The following is a 23,139-nucleotide window of genomic DNA, read 5'->3' as shown; positions in this document are numbered from 1 at the left end:
TCTGGAACACCAGCCCCACGGGGGAGCCCTGATTCCTGTAGCCAAATATACTTGTGCTTTCTTTCCACTTGTTTCTCTGTGGAAGGCAAACCTTGTTCTGACCCTGGAAGCCTGAAGGCAACTCCATCATGTCCCGCTGGGTCATGTGGGGCTGAGGTTGGAGATGTGAACCAGAAGGGAACTGAGGAGGGAGAACAGGGTTTGGGGCTGGCAGGAGGTGAGAAGATCTGAAACACTGAAATATATATATTCATCGCTTGCAAGGATATAATGAGATGGACCCCCCCCCAACCCCATAGCCTGATGAGAAACGTATAAATTGGCATCACCTTTCTGGAAAGTATTTTGAATATAGCTATAGATAGATCTAGATCTAGAGCAAGAGTTTTGAAGTCACCCTTTATTTGACCTAGAAATTCCATTTCTATGGGTCTATGCCCAGTAAACCAGGCTTCAATTCTAAACAGTGTAGTTTAGTAAAGGTAATGAAAGAAAACTATAAGCCACTTTAATGTGCCTCTATTTGTGTAGAAATTCATCTCGGATTAGAGGAGTTCAGCCACTGCCCCAAGGAGTTCTCAAAGCGGTAAGACAAATATTCCTCTATTCTAGGTTTTCTCAACCTTGGCACCTTTGACATTTTGAGAAGAATAATTCTTCGTTGTGGGGGTTGTCCCCGTGCATTGAGAATATTTAGTGGCATCCCTGACCTCTACTCGCGCCTCCACTCTGGAGACGTGATACCAACCCTGCCTTCAGACATTGACAAATGTGCTGGGCGTTGGGGTGCCTGGGTGGATGCCTCAGTTGAGCATCTGACTCTTCATTTCGGCTCAGGTCATGATCTCACAGTTTGTGGGATCAAGCCCCACATCAGGTTCTGCACTGGTAGTGCAGAGCCTGCTTGGGATTCTCTCTCTCCCTCTCTCTCTGCCCTTCCCCCAATTTCATGCCCATTTTCTCTCTCTCTCTCTCAAAAATAAACAAACAAACAAACATTTATAAATAAATAAACATTTAGAAATAAATAAATAAATAAATAAATAAAATGCAAGATAGAACATTTCTTTAAGTTAGAGACTACAAAGAGGTAGGACATGAGCCAACTCCAGCCACCAGGAGCATCCTTTTGACTCACAGAATGTTCAAAAATAATTTAAATTAGTTGCCAACACTTGAAAAATTGTAAAGTTTCTTTAAACAATCTCTTCTAGAAAGTAGAAGAGGAGAAAGCACTCCCCAACTCATTTTATGACATTAGCTTTAGCGTGATACCAAAACCAGTTAAAAAAGGAAAACTACCAAGCAATATTTAACATGAATTTAGATACAAAAATCTTCAACAAAATGTTAGCAAATCAAGTCTAACAGTCTTTACAGATAATTATACACTACGACCAAGTAGGATTAATTCCGGTATCCAAGACTAGTTCAACATTTGAAAATTAACAGCGTAATCTAATATGTCAACAGCCCAAAGAAGAAAGATCATATGGCTACATCAATTCGTACAGAAAAAAAAGCATCTGAAAAAATCCAATACCTATTCATGATAAAAAATCCTCAGCAAACTAGGAATAGAGGAGCATCTTCCTTAACTTGATAAAGAGAATTTATAGCTTAGTCAGTATAGCATGCAATTCTTGCCCTCAACGTCATGAGTTCAAGCCCCACATTGGGCCTAGAGCTTACTCACAAGATAGATGGGTAGATAGATAGATAGAGTGTTTTTAAAAGAGAAAATTTATAAAAACCCGCAGCTAATATCTTACTTAACAGGGAAAGACTGAATGCTTTCCCCTCACAATTGGAAAGCAGGTGAGAATGTCCACTCAGACCATTTCCAATTAACATAGTATTGGAATTCCTAGCCACAGTAATAAGGCAAGAAAAATAAATAAAAAACATACAGAATTGAAAAAAAAGAAATGCAACCCCCCCTTTTTGCAAATTGTCTACATAGAAAATCCCAAGGAATCTACAAAAAAACTTTTGGAAATAATAAGTGAATTCAGCAAAGTCACAGGATACAAAATCAACACACAAAAAAATCAATACACTGACAATGAACGTGTGGAAACCAAAATGAAAATACTATTTATAATCACTGCAAATAAAATGAAATACTTAGGCATAAACTGAAAACATATACAGGATCTATATACTGAAATTTATGAAATGATGATAAAGAAATCAATAGGACCTATATAAATAGAGAAGCACTGGGTGTGTTCACAGACTGGAAGATTCATCATATTAAAGATGTCAATTTCTCCAGTATATCTATAGGTTTAATATTATCCATATCAAAATCCTAGTAAGGTATTCTTAGACCTAGACAAGCTTATTCTAAAATATACATGGAAAGCTTTACGCCCTAGAACAGCTAAAACAAGTTTGAAAAATAGTAAAGGGGGATGGGACTTATTATACAGCAGCAGTAATCAAGACTGTGGTATCAGCAGAAGAGTAGACATGTAGATCAGTGGAATAGAAAAGAGAACCCAGAAACAGACCCACACAAATACGACCAACTGGTTTTCGACAAAGGTGCAAAAGCAGTTTAATGGACCAAGAATAGTGTTTTCAACACATGGTAGGTACCGGAGAGATGGACATTCAATGGCGAAACAAAACAGGACAAAAACAGAAAATGAACTTCAACCTGAGTCTCAAGCCTTACGCAAAAATGGATGCAAAATGGATCACGGATTTGAATATAAAATGTAAAACTATAACACTTTTGGAAAAGATAATATAATAGGAGAAAATTTTCAGGATGTAGGGGTAGAAAAAGAATTCTTAGATTTGGCACCAGAAGCACTAGAATTGGCAGAAAAGGAAAAGGAAAAACGGATCGATTGTACCTCATAAAAACTTTTGTTCTGTAAAAGAGCCTGTTGAGGTGATGAAAAGACAAGCCATGAATGGGAGAAAATATTGCCAAATCACAATCTGACAAAGATTAGTATCTAGGCTACACCAAGACTCAACACTCAATAGTTTCTTAAAACTCCAACTAGAAAGTGGGTAGAAGACATGAACACCTATCTCACCAAAGAGAACCCATGGACAGCAACAAGCTCATGAAAGACGGTCAGCATGGCCGATCATCAGGGAAAGGCAAGTTCAAACCATAGTGACATTAGTGACATATCACAACACATATCAGAACGGTGTCACCTAACAGTGACAACACCAAATGATGGCCAGGCTGCAGAAAAACTAGATCACTCATACATTACTCATTGCTGGTGGGAATGTAAAATGGTGCAGAGATTCTATCTGACTGGCTGTTCTTTATAAAACGAAACATGCGGGGTGGCTCAGTCCGTTAAGGGTCCAACTTTGGCTCAGGTCATGATCTCACAGTTTGTGAGTTCAAGTCCTGCTTGGGGCTCTGCGCTGACAGCTTGGAGCCTGGAGCCTGCTTTAGATTCTGTGTCTCCCTCGTTCTCTGCCCCTCCCCCCACTCGCGCTCTCTCTTTCTCAAAAATGTAAATAAATAAATATTAATTTAAAAAAAAAATGGGGCATCTGGGTGGCTGAGTTGTTGAAGCATATGACTCTTGGTTTCCGCTCAGGTCATGATCTCAAGGCTTTGCTGGTTCGAGCCCCACATTAGGCTCTGTGCTGGCAGTGCAGAGCCTGCTTCGGATTCTCTCTCTCCCTCTCTCTCTGCCTCTCCCCCACTTGCGTTGTCTCTGTCTCTCTCAGAAATAAATAAATAAACTTAAAACAAAAACAAAAAACTAATCATACAACCACACATGACCCAGCCATTGTGCTCTTGGGCAATTGTGTCAGAGAAATGAAAATTTATGTTCACACACACACACACACACACACACACACACACACACACACAAACCTATATGCAAATGTTCCTGAGAGCTCTATTTGTAATCACCCCAAACTGGAAACAACAGCAAATGTTTCTATACCGTGGAGCACCACTCAGCCAGCAAAAGGAGTGAACAACTAACACAACAGCCTGGATGAATCTCAAGGAAGCCGTGTTGAGTGAAAAAAGCCAATTCCAAATGGTCCCGTATCGTGTGGTTCCATTTATATAACATTCTCAGAAAGCCAGACACAGACAGAGAGAACAAATTAGGAGTCGCCAGGGATTAGGAGAAGGGAACAGGAGGGCGGTGGGTGTGGATCTAAGGAAAATGAAAGGAATCCTTCAGGCGGGGGGAATGCTCTGTATCTTGACTGCATCAATGTCAGTCTGCACGTGCGCTGATGTTTTGCAAGATGGTACCCTGGGGGGGACTAGGTGAAGGGTGCAGGGATCTCTCTGTACGACGTCTTGCAATAGCATGCTATTGTTTACCATATCTACCATTATCTCAAAAGAAAAACTTTGATTAAAAATATTTTGCGATTTCATAGAAAAACACGCGTTTTTTACTTCTGTTGAAGAAGTTGCAAGGTCTTGGAACACTGGGCCTGCCATGGCAGCCATCAGCTGGAGGTGATGGTGGTGCCCCCTCCAGACAACAGGACAGGATCCCTCCTGTTTGCCACAGCACCTCCTTCTCTCTACTGTCTCCTAACCTGCCATTTACTACAATTACTGTTTCTGGTCTGCTCCTAAAGACTGGAGTTTGCTGCCTTTGCCCTCGATGATTCCCGTGTTCCTCCTTGGGAAAAGAAGATTGCAGGGAGGAAAAAAGCAGAGAGAAAACAGATTGCTTTGCGCTGGCTTTCAGATCCCGTTACCTCGTTCGGAAGGCTCACCACCATCGATCCAAAATTCCCACTGTGTGCGAGATGGATAGGAAAGTGTCCCCCTGGTTTTGTTCACCAGGACACTGAATTGAATCTCTCAAACTTAAAATGGATAGCTGTAAAATTTGAACATACTTCAACAACGCCAGCCTTATGCACGATTGAGCACTTAAGACTCATTCCTCAAAAGTGAAAACCCGACCTAACGTGGAAATGACAGTTCGCGTTTAATCTGCTCAACAGTGATAGAGTTTAAGATCGCTTTTTGAGGGCCACAACTATTTTGGGGAGGAGTGTGGATAAGGTTTTATTTCATCCTCCTGTGATGCATCCACACAAGGGAACAGATGGGTGGACACAATCCAGAAAAAAATATGCCAAACTCTTATTATGTCAATGTTAAAAGCAAGAAATTAACCGTTAAAGTAGTTTTTTACAGTTTATAAAATCGGGGCTAGCTTGAATGCAACAATTCTGAAAATGGGAATAAGAAATACTTATGCAGATACATGTGCCATATGGATCCAGGTATAATCTGTGTTTTTTAAATGTTTATTTATTTATTTTGAGAATGAGAGAGAGAGAGAGAGAGCGGGGAAGGGGCAGAGAGAGAGAGGGAGAGAGAGAATCCCAAGCAGACTGTCAGCGGAGAGCCCGACGCGGGGCTCGATCCCACGAACCCTGAGATCATGACCTGAGCCAAAATCAAGAGTCGGATGCTTAACCGACCGAGCCACCCACGTGCCCCAATCTGTGTTTTAGCTTGCTCCTTCCTGGATGGAGAGGAGATGCTCAGGGGGAAAAAAAAACCTAGTCAAGGTCAATCAAGCGATCCGGGTAGGTTGAGAGGGAAGCTCCCTGACACCCACCTGGTTTTCCGAGGTGCTGTTCTCATTGCCCATGGTGATTCAGGGTGCCAGCGACCCTCTGGATTTTACCAGAAGCAACTGGAAGAAATAAAAGGGTATACACATCCATAAAATTGAACAAGACCTCAGGCTTTTTTGGTCTGCCCATCAACTCAGACTCAAAAGCCAGGTGATGGGAAATGTTGATCTCTGCAGCCACATCACGGAAACTTGCCTTTGAAGGGTTTTCTTTTGTTATACGCCACCCAGACTTCTTTCCCCTGTCCGGGCTGCTGTTCTCACTCCCCACCCCAGGGGCTGGCAGACAGCTCAGAAAAATAAGTTTGTTCCTGAGTCTCCGACTTAACGTCAATGTACACGCAGAGGTGTATCTACAAATGAAGTGACAGAAGGGGCCCAGTTGCCAAGGAGAGCTTGAGAAGTGTCACTGTCGAGGTGTTTTCTGTTTCTAATTGCGCTCACTCTGGAAATCCAGAGTATGGCGGTTCCCCCATCAGGTGACCGCAGAGCCCGGTGTCGAACATTAGGAGGCGTGAAATCCACCTTGTCCGATAACGTATGGTTTTTATTTATTTATTTATTTATTTTCCAGTGTTTATTTATTTTTTTGGGGGGGGGGGAGGGCAGAGAGAGAGGTGGACTTGGCATCCAAAGCGGGCTCTGCTCTGACAGCAGACAGCCAGTGCGGGGCTCGATCTCACGAAGTGTGAGATCCGGACCCAAGAGGAAGTTGGACACTTACTAGACTGAGCCACCCAGGCGCCCCAATAACACGTGGTTTCTGTCTTTTTGGCTCAAAGCACTTGTTTCATCAAATCGGCTTTGCTTCTGCACATGTTTTTACGATGGCAGAATGGTTTTCTTGGGGAGGAGGATGGGTAGCAGGGCCCAGACAAGGAATAAAGAATCATGTAAAGCGGCCGGCCACGGGGAGGACTCTGACCCATCCCGTCGGGCTCACTTAGCAACACTGTTCATCCCCGTCTTCCTGAGGATGCTTCCCATACACAGCGAAGCCCAGGTCAGCGCCGACATCGGCTGAGTTCCAGGAGACCCCCTAACATCAGCAGGACGGGGACTCTTACCTTCCTTTTTCTAGATGGAGAAACTAAGTCACACAAAGCTTGTAAAACGTATCAGACTTTCAGAACTGGAACCTTAGAGATTACCAGTCTGTTCCATGGGGGGCGGGTACCGAAATGGGAGAAGGCAAGGGGACTTGCCAAAGACCCAGCTGGGACAAGTCAAAGCTGGTAATAGAACTCAGTCTCCTGCCTTCGAATTCAAGATTCCTTCCACAGCAGTGTGGTATCATTAGTATTTGCTCAGAAAACCTCAGTGATTGACTTACAAATAAAATTTGTCCATTGATCTGCTCATCCATTCAACCAACACTGACCGGGTGGCTACCATACGCTGTGCGTACTGAACCGTCACTGGAAAATCAAACTGAAGTATTTTGAGCAGCACAAATAAAATGCCCCCCAAACTGAGAAAATTGTGAGTGACGTCACTGTAGCGATCAATTCTCTCACTCCTAACCCTTGAGCCAAAAGGATACAAGTCCTTAACCCTTTCTTGACCTTCACTGTTTATAAGATGGGCCAAAAATAAAATGCTCACTCACAGAATGTAAAAATCGTCATGTGCTTCAAATTGATCGCTTCAGGGTGTTTTGGATGTTCATTTGGAAAATGATGACGCTTCATTAGCAAACACCATTGAATGCTACAATCATTACGCCCTTATCTATCACCGTCACATCCTCGTGCCGACCAGTTTAACCCAGACACAGGCGGAATGTCATACGGTCCAATGTCATATTAGTTTGTGAAACTCATTCGGAGGATTCAGTTGAATAATTGTATGACAGATCAGAGCCCTTGAACTAGCTTTTTACACAGGTAAACAGACTAAAGACAATGGCACAACTACTTCTGGCCCAGTGCGAATTTCAAAGCCACAGAGCGAAGGCTTGGCCGTTTCTGGAACTCTCTCCTCCGTGAGCTGCAGAACTGCCAGCCCCTCGGGCTCCCCCAGGACCAGAAAGGAAGGCGGGTACAGCTTTGCCGGCTACTTACATTCGGGGAGGGTCTGTGCGACTTGGGAGGCTGCGGGCCCACGGAAAGTCTGCTGTTCAGCAATCGGACTTTCTCCTCCTCCATTCAGAAGCAGGTGAGGCCCAAGCCGAGGCATCCGCCCACCTTCACGCAGTTGGACAAACAACCCGTCTCCACCCCGACACTGACACAAACCAGCTGCGCCTCATACCTGAGCGGCGGCTGTGCGGAGCCTCTGTGATCACACAAACGTGGAATCAGCGTTTCTGCGCCCATCGCGGCCACGGCCTTTCACGTAGAGGATTTTCCCCGTGATTACGTTAGCTGGGCTCCTTTCAGAGAAGGCTTATCCAGACTAAAACTGGGCCCGTGGCCGGATTGGCTGCACCTAAGCGATCAGAACTGCCTTGCCCGGCAAGCAGGGAGCCACGGATCACTCGCTCGCCCTTTACGCAATGGAGCAGGGACAAACCTTTCGTTGGAGAAAGGAGTAAAATGCTCAAAGGGCTTCCTGTTTATACCTGGAAATTTTCCATCCTAAATAATGTGGAAACACAGAGAAAACTTGTGGAAAACGATGACGCCAGCAGTCTGGCACCTGTTTATAGTGTGTGGCGTGGAGAATGTATTTACCGAGGCGTGGCTTGAGTTTCAACAAGCGAAGTCATAAAAGGCCGCCGGCTTGGCCGGATCCCTGATAGGCAGACCTGCCCATCGGGGCGGAGGAGGCCCCCGGGCCCTTGGGTGGGACCAAGGGGCAGCCGCCCAGGGACCCTTTTGCCCAGCAGCCTCCCAGCTCCCAGGATTGGCCAGTTATGACCAGGCAGCCATTCTTTTGTATGAATGCAGCCGGTTTTGGTTTTGTTTTTTCTCGCCCGGAAGCCTTTCCTTCTGCAGAAGCCCCTTATCCCTGCCACAGGTGCGACCCCTCCCGGGAGACAAGTTGGCATTTCCTCAAAGGCTTCCCTGGGACCAGGTGTCTTATTAAGCTCGTAAGGGTGTCAGGAGCTTCCCAGAGGGGAAAGTCGCATGTGGAGGGGATCTCTGTGCCCCCACTTCTGGTTCGAACAGAGCAGAAGTGTGTCTGTTTCAACAAACGAATGGATACTCAAATTGTGGTACACCCATTCATCGGAATATTAATCAGCCATAAAAAGGAACGAAGTTCTGACTCAGGTAACCACTCGGATGAACTTCAGAAATTTACTAAGTGAAAAAAGTCAGACACAAAAGGTCCCACGTTGTGTGATCCCACTGATACGAAAAGTCTAGAACAGCCAAGTCCAGAGGGACAGAAACCAGACTGATGGTTCGCAAGGGCTGGGGGAAGGGTGAGTAACTCCTTGATGGGTTCAGGGTTTGATTTTGTTGTGATGAAAATATTTTGGAACCAGATAGTAGTGGTGGTTGCACAGCATTGTGAGTGTGTTAAATACAACAGTTCACTTGAAAATGGTTCGTTTTACCTTGTATACATTTCAGCTCACGTTTTAAAAGCGTAGGTCTTTCACAGCTTGGGGTTCCGCATAAACTATTGTTTGAAAAAAGCGTTCCACCTGGAGGGAGGTGGCACTTGAAAACTGTCACTTTTACGTTGACAAACACCAGGTTTCTGTCCAATTAAGCATCGGTGGGATGAGAAACAAGAATGTTTGCCTTCTTCTTCCTCATCCCCACTCAAATCACAGGAGAATTTTTCTAGGGAGGAAAATCTTTTTAAGTGAGATGCCTTGGAGGAACCAATTAGAAAGGAAGAGAAGTCTCTTCAACAGGGGGGCAAACGCAGTGAAAGAGGAGGGGAGGAGGAGGGAGAGAGGACGGCCGACCAAAATAGCCGAGTCACTGAACCCGAGTTGAAGGTGGGGAATGTTCAGTATTCAATTTTCACTCGTGTACATTCAGCAGTGCAAATTGCTGAACCATCCATGAACCATGAACCATGCTTCCATGAACCATCACCTCTGTCAACTCTGGGGCTTCATGGGTGGCTGCTGCTATCACTATTGCTGCCACCATTGGTCCCTGGGCCACCGCCATCATGACTGCTGGATCCTGGGCAGAATCACTGATGCCTGTCCCACCACCACTTGCCCTGGCCGCCTCTGAGCTCCAGGGGCCGCCACCGTCAGTGGGAAAGAGAACAAATCAATACACCAACATTTCAGCTTTTGCCCCAGAAGCTGGTGCTCTTATAATGTCTTATAAGTATCTCTTATAATAAATTGCCCAGGCACAGAGGACGTGTTGAGATGTCAGGCACTATGGAATCCCGACTGTCCACATTCCTTAGCTGTGACTACCTCTCCCCAAGGCAGTACTCTAATGGGACCTCAATATCAGTCTCCTTGCCTTACCACTGTCCACATGGGTCCATGGCTGACCAGCTTCCCTCTTTGTGCTTGTCTTCTTCCAACCCGGACACTAAGCAACCAACCAGATTTCCATTTCCTGCCACGCATGGCTAAACACAGGTGTGTGCACGTTCACTCATCAATCTCCAGGATAACCTCCCTTTGGAGGCAGGGGGTTGGGATTATGGACCAGACCTTGCCGCCAGACTGTTGCACTGTGAATACTAGCTTCACCACTCACTTGATGTATAAACGCTAGTGAGTTAGTTAACTTCTATAACCTCAGTTTTGTCATCTCTAAAATGGGACTCCTAACAATACCTACCTCACATGGCTGTGATGAGTTAATTTCAGCAAAGCTCTTAGACTAGATTAAGCACGAAACTTCTGCCTATTACATTATTATTGGCAGTGGGTTTCTTTGGAGTCCCAGTAGGCAAATCCCTCAGTGGCACAAGGTTTGTATTGCCTTCTTCTTATCCCTTCAATAAAAATCAATAGATTTTTTTTCAATAGAAAAATGTTTTCAATAGAAATCGGGACATCTGCAATAAAAGCTCAGCTGAACTGACTTGTGCACTAGAAGAAACAAATGGTGGCAAATAATGTTTATTTATTTTTGAGAGAGAGAGACAGATTGTGAGTGGGGGAGGGGCAGAGAGAGAGGGAGACACAGAATCGGAAGCAGGCTCCAGGCTCCGAGCCATCAGCCCAGAGCCCGACGCAGGGCTCGAACCCACAGACCACAGGATCATGACCTGAGCTGAAGTCAGACACTTAAACTGACTGAGCCACCCAGGCGCCCCTAAAATTCATTTTTAAAAGATAATTGTTTGGGAGGATTTTCGTTTTTCAGCTGGCATATTGGTGTCCCATCATCACAACCGCAAAAGACCCCGAACACGATGGGACAGTCTTTGAGTCATTCGTTTGTTTCTTCACGCATTCTATAAATACGGAGCTTTTTTGTGTACCAAGCACTAGGTGTTCGAGTTCTCTTTGATACTTACAGTGGAGCTATGGGGTAGGTATTTTCTTTTCTTATGGATGAACACCCGAAACCCAGAGGGATCGAGTCACAGGGTCAAAGACCGGCAGAGAGCAAAAGGAAGGACGGATGGCCCCAGACCCTGCGTTCATGAAGGAAGTGATGCTACTACCTTGGAAGATTCTTCAATGCCGTTCAAAGGTAGTTGACGGCCTTTTTCTCTTGTGTCTTTTTCTGCTCATTTACTTTTGGTAGATCATGGAGTTTTTAGCTGTTTTCAACTGGAGCCGGTTAGGAGGGTCCCGGCTGATTGGGCCACCTTCTCCCTGATCTGCGGACAGGGCCAGGTTTGGGAAGGTGATTTACTGCTGTGGCTGAGATAGCCTAGCAGGGCTGGGTAGGCGGAGCATTGCTGGGAGGAGCCAAGATCACCACCGGGGAAATGGAGCCTGGGGCCAAGTGTGGAGGAGGGGAGACGGAAACGTGAGAACCAGCACAGCAGCTGATGGGTGCAGAAGCAGCCTGTGGGCGGAGGCCGCAGCTCAGAATGAGATTGCGATGTCCAGGTCAGGCCGATGTCCCATTTCATATGCTGTGTGCAGGGTGGGGAGGTGCAGGGAGCTGGGAAATCAGAGACAAGATCGTGCCAGCCTCGGTGACGACGCGGAGACTCAGAGAGGTTTTGCAACTAACCTCCACTGTCCTGTGAGAACAGCCTCTTGGAATCTGCTGATCCATCCCACCATCGTACCGAGTTTTCTATTTGGGGTTTTCTCTTCTCTTGTTTAAAAAAAAAAAAAAAATTCTTTTTTGTATGTGATAGAAATGTATCTGTTTTGGGGCGCCTGGGTGGCTCAGTCGGTTAAGCGTCCGACTTCGGCTCAGGTCATGATCTATCTCACAGTCTGTGAGTTCGAGCCCCGAGTCGGGCTCTGTGCTGACAGCTCAGAGCCTGGAGCCTGTTTCAGATTCTGTGTCTCCCTCTCTCTCTCTGCTCTTCCCCCGTTCATGCTCTGTCTCTCTCTGTCTCAAAAATAAATAAACCTTGGGGCGCCTGGGTGGCGCAGTCGGTTGAGCGTCCGACTTCAGCCAGGTCACGATCTCGCGGTCCGGGAGTTCGAGCCCCGCGTCAGGCTCTGGGCTGATGGCTCAGAGCCTGGAGCCTGTTTCCGATTCTGTGTCTCCCTCTCTCTCTGCTCCTCCCCCGTTCATGCTCTGTCTCTCTCTGTCCCAAAAATAAATAAACGTTGAAAAAAAAATTTAAAAAAAAAATAAAATAAAATAAATAAACCTTAAAAAAAAAAAAAAAGAAATGTATCTGTTTTAAAGGCTTAAGAAGTTTTGATTTTTCTTTTGCACCGAGCATGCTGGGTTGTGAGTGCTGGAGGAAACCTCGGGATCATCTTCAACACCCCCTTCGCAGACGGGGAAGCTGAGGCTGAGAGGGTAGGAAAGGATCGGCCCTCGTCTCCCAGCAAGCAGGGGCTGGGACCAGATATAGACAGGCACGCTTCTAGCAGGCAGAACCCCGCCCCCTCCCCAGCAGGCCTCTGCAGGCTCTGCAGTCACCTCCCGACCAGACCAGCAAGGTCAGATAGGACCCGCCTTCCCTGCTGTGGCATTGATTGCCCTCCGGCCGAGGTGGCATCCAGCCCAGTCAGGTCCTGTGCCAGCTGGGGATGTGGGAGGCATCGACCGACCGGAGGAGTCCGGGTTAGGCTTGCTTATTGAAGGTGAGCTCAGCTGCACCTGACCAGCAGCGACTTGGGCCGCTTGCCACACCCGGTGACCCCAGCCAGCTGCTTGTTCCCACAGATGGCCCCAGCAGGCGGGAGACCTCATCTTCCCCCCCCCCCCCACCCGTGGCTGAGTTCAGTTGTTCTAACTCCCTCCTTTGCACAGCTGAGCGTGGCGCTACTTATAGCTCTGTTATCATGTTCCTGTTTGAATACAAACAAACCGCCGTAGCCTGGGAAGGGGATTTGTTGCGAGACCTCGCTGGCCAGCTTTCTGCTCCGGCAGGGACCTGGCTGCTCTGTGGGGTTTGAGGGACGTGTGGCTCTTCCTTGCCGCTCTCCCCCAGCCTCCTATGTTCTCCCTCGCCCATCTCTGAGGGCACCGAGAAATTTCGATGGGAAAAGACAGCCTCGACGCACGTGAGGACTGAGAGTTAATCAGACATCTCCTCTCACGCCCCCGAGACCAGAGGCCACGTCCCCAGCCCTGCTCCTGGGGAGAGGCTGGGCCAGTATTCAGCTGTTGCTTCTCAGCCTCAAACCTACTGTTTCCCGGTGCTGGGGACTCTGCAAAGCCACTTCTTTGCCAGCTGCTCCTGGGAGGCCCTGCGGGAGGAGGCAGAGGCCAGAGGTGGAAGGAGGAAGGAGAGATCGCGTTCCATCCCTGTCTGTTTCCCCGGTCCTGGGAGCAGCACCCAGCCTGCAGCCTTCACCCCTGGGGGGCAGGGATCCTGTCTCCGGTTGTCCTGATGCCCACAGAGCTCGCCTCATGGCTGGGCCTCCCTCCACAGGGGTCCGGGGTTCCCTCCAAGCTTCTACTTTTTAATAATTCCAGCTTCTTTGTGCCCCATAAGCCCTAAGTGTGATATCTGCCTCCTGTAGCTACCACCTTCTGTCGCAACTCTGAGTTTGCTTTTCTGCCTTGGCATTTACTTAGACAGCCATTCTTTATGTCAGATTCTCTTTGATAGAATAACTGGGACATTTCTGTCTTCTGACTTGACTGGCTGCTACGCTGGCAGAGTTGGGATTCCAACCCAGACCTTCTTTCTCCTGGTTCAGGATTCCCTGCTCTGGAACCCGATAAACGTGTGTTCCATTCCATGAATGAACAAGGTGAGTTCCCCCCATTCATCAGTTCTGACTTTAGTTAAGATGTGGTGAGGATTCCCCACCAGCTCTGGCAACCCACGATCACCAACAGGGGCAACCTGGCTGATCTTACGGACCGCCTTCTTAGACGGTCCTCAAGGACCACCCTAAATTTAGCTTCTTCTGGAACCACACCGAATCTGCACACTTTCAGCTGCATGGCTGAGAAGTAGTTGCTGAGAACTAGCCAGCCCACAGATGGCCACAGCCCCGTGAAGGATCCCAGCCGAGAGAGACCAAGAGAAAAAAACCCAGAGGAGCCGCCGAGCCCAGCCCAAACGCCAATCCACGGGATCAGATCCTAAAGAGTTCGTGTTTTAAACCCCTAAATTTTGGGGTGATTTGTTCATGGCAAAAGCTAACTGATAAGATCTCCCCCCAGAGGGCCCATTTAACTTGCCTTCATACCAGCCTACACCCAACTGTGACTATCCATCCTGAAGATCTGTGCAGTGAAGCACAAAGGATGTCACGTGACAGACGACCGATAGATGGATCATATTCCTCTCCCGTGGTAAGATGACAGTTTACAAGCATGGCCCCTTGACTAGTGGCCCCTAGGGTCATCGTGGCTGATGCCAGACTATCCCTGCACTCTGAGGATGAAGCTCTGAGTTTACATTATAAACAGTGCCTGGCCCCTTAGCCTAAAATGGAACCATGAGGCCATATATTGGTTTGCAGTAAGAGGTCTCTTTTCTTTCTCTTTTCTTCCTGCTAAAACAGATATTTGATGACACCTTTAAATATAAGGTTCCCCTTCTTCGTGATCTTTATACAGTCCTTTGCAGGCTGGGTGTTGGCAAAACCATATTGCTTAGAAAAGCAAGCTGTTGAAACCCACAAACGTTCAGACATCAGTCGAATCCCAAAGCTAAAGTGTGCTGTCATTTTTGGAAAGCAAATCCAGTATGAACATAATTGAGAACTGCAGGCCCAGGGGAGGGTTGGGGGGTGGGGGGAGACGGGATGAGACAGGACAAAAATCTTGAGTGTGGATGAGATATCAGTGCCAATTACGGCAGGGCCAAAATGTTATACTGATGAGCTACATGTTAGAGCTGAACTAAGAAGCTGAAGATATTTGCCTTCTGCAGGACGTAATAAGTCTTTGCAAATGCAATTACTAGGCCTTGGAGAGGGTTTCAGCTACCATCAGGGAATTTTATTATGTAAAATAGAGAATCACTTTTTAAGCCATTTGTCCTTCAGACAAGTTTATTGTAGACTTCTCTTTAAAAATTTAAGGAGAGGGGGCGCCTGGGTGGCGCAGTCGGTTGAGCGTCCGACTTCAACCAGGTCACGATCTCACAGTCCGTGAGTTCGAGCCCCGCGTCGGGCTCTGGGCTGATGGCTCAGAGCCTGGAGCCTGTTTCCGATTCTGTGTCTCCCTCTCTCTCTGCCCCTCGCCCGTTCATGCTCTGTCTCTCTCTGTCCCAAAAATAAATAAACGTTGAAAAAAAAAAAAAATTTAAAAAAAAAAAAAATTTAAGGAGAGAATAATCACTATATAATTTAAAAATTCTTACAAACGAGGCTTTGTTAAGTCCCATTTGTTCCAACTATATTTCTTTTCAGCAAGAACAAAAAGGACATCTTAAGCAAATTTTCCTGTGTGTGTGTGTTTTTTAAAAATTTTTTAATGTTTACTTACTTTTTGAGAGAGAGAGAGAGAGAGAGAGAAAGCGTGAGCGGAGAGAGGGAGACACGGAATCCGAAGCAGGCTCCAGGCTCTGAGCTGTCAGCACAGAGAGCCTAATGTGGGGCCTGAACTCATGAACAGTGAGATCATAACCTCAGCTGAAGTCGGCTGCTGAACCGACTGAGCCACCCAAGCGCCCCCCTGTGTTTTTTTTTTAATTAACTTTTTTTTTTTCAACTTTTTTTTTTTTTTTTTAATTTATTTTGGGACAGAGAGAGACAGAGCATGAACGGGGGACGGGCAGAGAGAGAGGGAGACACAGAATCAGAAACAGGCTCCAGGTTCCGAGCCATCAGCCCAGAGCCTGACGCGGGGCTCGAACTCACGGACCGTGAGATCGTGACCTGGCTGAAGTCGGACGCTTAACCGACTGCGCCACCCAGGCGCCCCTTAATTAACTTTTGAGGTAGCGACCTGTCTCTCCATGTTTCCTCCCCAAAAGATATAAAACAATGAGATAGAGAAAGTAAATGTGTGCAACAACCAGACCCTCAGGATAACTTGAAGGCAGGAAGAAAGCAGAGACAGTTAAACAGCACTCTTCAGAGTAAAGTGAATAACAAGAGGAAAGTGAGACGATCCAGGGGCGTGATTTCTCATGCGCCCATCCTCTGCCCTCCACGAATCTTTGTGGAAAGTGCAGGTAGACTGCCTAATGTAGAAAAACAGTGGCTGGGGCACCTGGATGGCTCTGTCGGTTAAGTGCCCTACTCATTATTTCAGCTCAGGTCACGATCTCACTATGAGTTCAGAACCCCGAGCTGGGCTCTGTGCTTACAGTGCAAAGCCTGCTTGGGATTGTCTCTCTCTCTCTCTCTCTCTCTCAATAAATAAGTTAAAAAAAAAAAAAAGAAAAATGGAGAAGTTGGAAGGAAGCTAACGAATGATACCTTCATTGATCTACAACTATTCTCGGAATGATTAAGTTTCCTCGTTGGACTTCAGATGAGGGGCGCCACGCCTCCAGTGGACCTCAGTCCAAGTGTTGCTTCCCAAGCCCCAGCTCAGCCCCTCTCTCTCACCCCTGTTGGTTTGGTTTCTAGGACTACGTATAGTGTGAGCACTACCCGGCTTCCAGAACGTGGGCCTGAGGACGGATCTTGCCATGTATGAACACAGCTCCCAAAAGATAACTTCCTGAATTCCCTCCCAGGAGGATCTGCCCATTTGATAAGAAGGTCTGGTACTAATGACTGACTGCCCATGGGCACCGTTCCTTCTCTGTCTAGTTGCTTCTCCAAGGTTGACGTCTGTGATTAGGTCATTCCCTGCACCCCCCCCCCCCCCACCTGTTAACCAAGGGAGAGGTGTTGGCAAAAGCATCACCAGTCCCGGGGCGGGAAGACAGGCTGGCGCTGGGGGCGAGGGAAGCACACCCACCAAAGGCCGGAGAGCGCAACTGCCACCAGGTGATGCAGACAATAACATCACCGAATGTTCTCCAAAGAACTGGAACACACGAGAGGATGGTCTTGTGACTGACCAGGACTCGGGGCTTGGTCGTCTCATCTGTTTGCTATGAAATATGAGCCACAAAATGAGTCCGTCAGATCCTAACTTGAGACTCATTATCAGCTTCTAGCAGAAGCATGGTCACCGGAGCTGTTTTCTGAACCACCCAGACTAAATACGAACGCATGGTTTGTGAGCCCCCGGAGTGACCAACAAAATTATGTCCCCTGAAAATGAGCAACCTTGGCCCCACTTAAAAGTGATCACTCCAGGGGCGCCTGGGTGGCTCAGTCGGTTAAGCGTCCGACTCTTGACTTCGGCTCAGACCATGATCTCAGGGTCTGTGGCTTCGAGCCCCATATCGGACTCTGGGGACAGCGCGCGGCCTGATTGGGATTCTCTCTCCCTCTCTCTCTCACTCTCTCTGCCCCTCCCCTACTCTCTCTCTCTCAAAATAAATAAACTTAAAGAACAAAGATCACTCCAGCTGCACCCACATCCATACCCTTTACTGCCCCTTCACACATAATGAGCACAACCAGAGAGAAAGAATCTTCCATGGTCTAAGCCTTGCAACCCTGGATTTGATAAGCCTGAAAGGCAACTACTCTGAGGAGAAGCCATCCTTTGGTAGGGGCTGGGAATTTCTCTGGGGCCCCGGAAAACCGACCCACAAACCAGCTTTAGTCATTCCTGAACCGACGTGAGCAGCTCGACTACAGAAAGTTAGCTCCCTTTGCTAGAACAACATGGGCCCGTGTCGCTGGGTTTAATCTCTTTCTAATTCTTCGGCACCAATTCTGGCACCGGGCTCTGCCGAGGCTGTTCCCTGACTTGCGTGTGGAGCAGAATTTCCCCTTTTTAGGTCACAAACTCAGAGCGCTCCCTCGTCCCAGCAACTCTCTGCCCCGGGTCAATTTTCAACACCCTCCTTGACGGCATTTATGAAACGCTGGCAAGGTGGCCGCTGGGTTGACCCGTTCCTGCTCTCCACATCATTTCACGGGACTGAAACACGCTCACCAACCAGCCACAGCAGGCCAGGGGTATGGAAACACATCGACGTCCATCTCTTCTAAACACGGCTGAATTAAGGGCCATAGGACTGAGGCTGTGGACCCTCCGGTGACTCTCAAAGCATTCAGACGAGCCCGCAAAGAGTTGTCTTCCTGTGTTCGTTCCTTGGGCAGGGATGGCTGCTTCCTTGTAGTCTTGCCACCCTGGAGCATCCGACCCCCTGCCCCACCTCCTGTGTGGGGTTGGACCACCTCACCTCGGCTTCCACTCTCGGGAATTGGAGATTTGGAGCAAGGTTGCATCATAGTGAGTTTTGTTCTCTACTGGCCGATATCTCACAGTCTGGTGAATTGCACCTGTCCGGGCCCCCCAGTGTTATGCCTTACACCCCGCACACCCTGGCCCATTCAGCACACACTCTTGCATGCAGCTGGCGGGTCTCATCATTGCAATCTGCAATAACGTCCACTCCCATTGGGGCGCCTGGGTGGCTCAGTCGGCTGAGCCTCCGACATCGGCTCTGGTCATGATCTCGCAGTTCGCGAGTTCAAGCCCCGCGTTGGGCTCTGGGCTGACAGCTCGGAACCTGGAGCCTGCTTCAGATTCTGTCTCTCTCTCTCTCAAAAATAAAATAAAAAATAAACATGAAAAAATTTTTTAAAAAATCCACTCCCATAGAATCATACACTCGAGCGAGGAAATTTCAAAGGCCCGCCATTGGCCTTTGCTCTGAAAATGGCTCGTTTCTCATTCTCCCCCGTTCCCTACCCCCCACCAACCCACCTCCTAGACACTGCTGATGGCATGAGGGGTTGATTCTGGCTTAAGGTGGGCCAATCAGATTTTCTCTCTTGACATGTAATAGGGGCCCTGGAAGTCAATCAAGGGGCGGGGGCTGCGTGAGTCACAAGGCAACGAGGAATGGAGGATGGAATCCGTGCCAGAGAGACCCGGAGACTGCGCTTGATCATGTGAGGGGCGAGCAAGGTTAGGAGCCCAGCAGACACCAGCCCACCCTCAGGCCAGAAGGACGTAGGTGCTGGCTGAGAAGCCGGGACACAAGGAGTTGCTACAGCCCACAGCTACGTCTTCTCAACTGATCCCCCAGCTCGTTTCCAGGGAGTTTCTGTTCCTGGCAACCAGTGTTCCCTGACTGACACCACACTCAGAAGTTGCCCGTGACCCCCCTCCCCGCCCAGTCCCCATCCTGCTTCAGCAGCTCCGCGGCATCTGACATTGTCACCCCCGCCTTCCCCCAGTGGGTCTGTCCATTTACACAGGTGCTCCAAAACCCGATTCTCCTTGGCCTTCTCCAGTTTCTCTTCCCTGCTCTCAGGGAAGCCATTTAACAAGATCCAGGGTTTGGGGCAGCCGGGTGGCTCAGTTGGTTAAGCATCCGACTCTTGGCTTCGGCTTAGGCCATGATGTCACAGTTTGTGAGACTGAGCCCCACGTCGGGCTCTGTGTCGACAGTACAGAGCCTGCTTGGGATTCCCTCTCTCTCTCTGCCCTTCCTCCGCTCTCTCTCGCTCTTTGAAAATAATTAAATAAACATTAAGAAAAACATAAGATCCACGATTTGGTCTTAAAGCCGGGTGTCCTCAGAAGATTCCACCGGTTTCCATAGCCTCCCCTGGCCGAGTCCAGGCGGGAGCCTCCAAATCCAGGCCACCGGCGCTCACTTCCTCCCGCACCCACTGCGTTTTTAACTCTGGTGGCACTTTCTTCTTAGATGACTCACTGTCACTTAACCTCTTGAAATGTAAATTTACTTCTCTCTTGGTCAGGCCAAACTCTGTCTTGACTTTCCCATTTCCACCGACAGGACTACGCTCTTCCTGTCACATTCCCAGGGACCCTCGCGGCAATTCTGCACCATGATTGCTCCTTGGGATCTGCCCCCCCCCCCCCTCCAGCCCAGGTGCTGTGGTTGTGCGAGTGTAGCTTACAACTATATCCTCATTCCCAGCACCTGGTACAGGGGGGTCACTTGAGTGTTTGCGGAAAGAGCCCAGGGGACGAATGCGTGATAGACCGTGTTTTGATTTTCCCTCAATTTCATTCCACTTGTCTCTCCAATGCGCATCCACCAAGAACTCTGGGTTCTTCCTTCCCAGTGTGTCATTCACGGTCCCCTTCCTCCCCATTCCCTTTGCTTCTGGGTCGGCCCCTCATCACTACCCATTAGAGCTACTGCAGGAGCAAGCGGGTCTCCAGGTTGTGATGACAAAACTGACCCGTGGCATCCTAGGAAGATGGAGGCAGCAGGGGTTTCAGCTCTTCCCAAATCTCCCCGTGCAAACAGAGCACCAAGCTAGGAAACCCCAAACCTAGGGACTTCGAAAACAAAACTGGAGCATAAGGCTTTTCCTGAACATCAACCCCCAACGGCCACGAGACCCACCTGGTGTTGGTGTCCGTGCAGGAGGACGTGGAGGGAAGCAACGGGGCACGGCCAGCTGGACCCCAGAGCAGGACAATCCCGAAGTCGCCAACGGGCATTCACTGGGAAGGACAGTGTGCCGATTTGGAAGCAGCAGCTAAAACCGGAGGGGCTTTGCCCCCTCTACACACGCACATGAGGACAGTCCACACCAGTGCGTACGCGGTGTGCGTGGGATGAGGGGTGGAAGTCTGTGCGTTCCTGTTTCATGGAACATGCTATGAAATAGGACCCACAGGCGCACGTACACGCTCACGCTCCACTGTGTTTTACTCAACTGTAGGATTTTCGAATAAGGCTTAGCATTCTGCATAACCTGAGTGTGGCCTGATGATCCAGTTATAACTGACACAAGGTCAGGCTCGGAAACACACGATTTTTGTTGAAATCACATGCAACTCCGAGTTGGCAGCCACAGCATCGAAACCGGCCTGAAAAGGTACTTGTGTGGGTCCAGAGAAACACTGGCAGACGTGACTGAGTCAACACCGTCAGGAGTTTTAAAATAACTTTCCCCCCCATAAAGTCGTGGTGCGTCGGAGCCTCAGGGGCCTCTTAAATCGTCATTCCACAGAACCGTAAATACTTGAAAATCCAATTTGCAAGGGGCAGAATCATAACAGAGGCCAGAAGAATGAAATTTCATCCAGCCAAACCCTTATTTTATGAACGAGGAGACCAAGGTCCAGATCAATGGGGACTTATCCTACCAAAAGGAAACAGTAATTTACGGGAAAGAAAAAATACAGTTCATGCAGCTTCGGGGACAAGGGGGTGAAGGGCGTGGAAATAAGCACAAATGTGCCTTTAGTTTCCCTTTATAAGGAAAGAAAAGAAAGAAATGCATTTATCCCTCTAATCTCAGTAGCCAAACCAGTTTAAAGCCACACGTCGTTCAAAGGAATAAAGCCGTCAGGCTGAGACTTACTTACCCAGTATCCTCTCAGCATGAGGAGCAGAGAGCCGGGAAAAGGCCCTCTCTTCCTGATGTCAGGACTTCTCGGCACTGCCCTCCGCCCGTGGTCTGTCTTCCCCCAGGATCACATGGAAGTGTTCTATAAATGTGCATTGGCTTAAGGTTGGGAACGCTGGCCTGGGAAGCAGCAGCGTGTAAGCAATCTGACCCAGGCCAGGCGGCAGCTTTCCAGAAGCCTCTGCAGCCCTGAGGGAGGATAACAAGGGCCAGGGCGGTTGCAGGTATCGAGAGCCTGCAACTCCGTTCTCCTCACTCTGAGTTTATTTGGGATCCGAATCCAGTCTCCACTGCCTTGGGTTGCAATTTAATTTACTTGGGGGCCGTTCTATGTTTTGGCGAGGACCAGCCACTTTTCAAGACTCAGCAGCCTTAATAATAATAAAAACAAAACACACCAAAAAAAAACCCCTATAAAATGAGAAGTGCTTCCGGTTCAGCTCCCACAGACCTCATAAAATCCAGTTGTCCTTTTTGGAAATGTCACGGTGCTCCCTTGAGACAGGGAGAATGAACAATCGCTCTTAGGCCATTTCTAAATGGCAAAGCTACCTAAAATTCCGTCAGTATTTCGTGGGTCAAATGCACAACCATACAACGAAAACACAGCAACCATCAGAAAGAGTGTGGAGGTCTTTATGTACCGACCCTGAGAACTCCCCAAGATACGTAGGTAAGTGGGAGAAAAAAGTAAGGTACGGGACAGTATGTATAATATGCTATCATTTGTATAAGACAAGGTATACGTGTATGCATACATCCTATCTTATGTGTGGTATGTGAATTCTATGCTCTGAAAGAATCATACCACACGCTTATAATAAATAAATTAGTGACTCTAAAAATTCACACAAGGGGCGCCTGGGTGGCGCAGTCGGTTAAGCGTCCGACTTCAGCCAGGTCACGATCTCGCGGTCCGTGAGTTCGAACCCCGCGTCAGGCTCTGGGCTGATGGCTCGGAGCCTGGAGCCTGTTTCCGATTCTGTGTCTCCCTCTCTCTCTGCCCCTCCCCCGTTCATGCTCTGTCTCTCTCTGTCCCAAAAATAAATAAACGTTGAAAAAAAAAATTAAAAAAAAAATTCACACAAGCGACTAGTGAAGGGGGGAGCAGTTGCCGCCAGGAAGGGGCAGAAACCAGGGAACAGGGAAAGGGGGAAGATTGTCTCCTCACGTATTTCTTTTCCTATTCTAGGAATGTGACCTCATGTGTATAGTCGTTTGTCAAAGAAAAATTTTAAAGTAATCTCATTTCCATTAGAAATACTTAATTTTCAAAATTGCGATTCAGGGCACTGAATTCAATTAACCATAACGCGGGCGCACACACACACACACACACACACACGTGCGCATTTTTTTTTTTTTTTTTTTTTTTTTTACGTATTTAACGTCTTTGATTAGGTTGAAATTCCTTAAGAAGACAGAGTTTTGAAATAACAAAAATCCTGGCCTACGCAGGACCCATCTGTGAGTTCCGATCGAGGAGTCAGAGGGCTGGACGTCTGGCCCCGATGCATCTCCTCTGTAGCCATGACTTAGAGCAGGTGCCCAGGTGCCTCATCGTGTGTAAAACAGCCCCACAGCCCCTGCTCTCCGTGGGCCCAGCGTGTCCTAAGCAAGACGATGTACATAAAAGCCTCTGAAAACAGAAAGCCTTTA

General features: G+C 48.0%; 1 protein-coding gene across 22 annotated transcripts in view; it reads right to left on the bottom strand.

The window, feature by feature from the left end:
• Positions 1-21,591, bottom strand: part of TACC2 (transforming acidic coiled-coil containing protein 2) — a 213,667-nt gene extending 192,076 nt beyond the window's left edge. For 15 of the 22 annotated variants that reach the window (XM_086681051.1, XM_086681064.1, XM_086681069.1 and 12 more), the window contains exons 1-3: positions 21,440-21,591; positions 20,469-20,569; positions 5,607-5,684 (exon numbers count right to left, since the gene is read on the bottom strand). In XM_086681051.1, the coding sequence (XP_086537177.1) occupies positions 5,607-5,639 (33 nt within the window). In that variant the 5' untranslated portion in view covers positions 5,640-5,684; positions 20,469-20,569; positions 21,440-21,591. Of the gene's footprint in view, positions 1-5,606; positions 5,685-7,687; positions 7,837-7,877; positions 9,178-20,468; positions 20,570-21,439 lie in introns of those variants that run through there. The other 7 variants (XM_086681052.1, XM_086681062.1, XM_086681054.1 and 4 more) reach the window with 4 other exon arrangements.
• Between the last annotated feature and the right edge of the window lie 1,548 nt (positions 21,592-23,139).

Source organism: Puma concolor, chromosome D2 (genome assembly GCF_028749965.1).
Source record: "Puma concolor isolate L17-30 chromosome D2, mPumCon1.1.hap2, whole genome shotgun sequence".
Taxonomy (NCBI): domain Eukaryota; kingdom Metazoa; phylum Chordata; class Mammalia; order Carnivora; family Felidae; genus Puma; species Puma concolor.
Note: the sequence above shows the minus strand (reverse complement) of the source record. Positions and strands in the feature narration are given on the sequence as shown.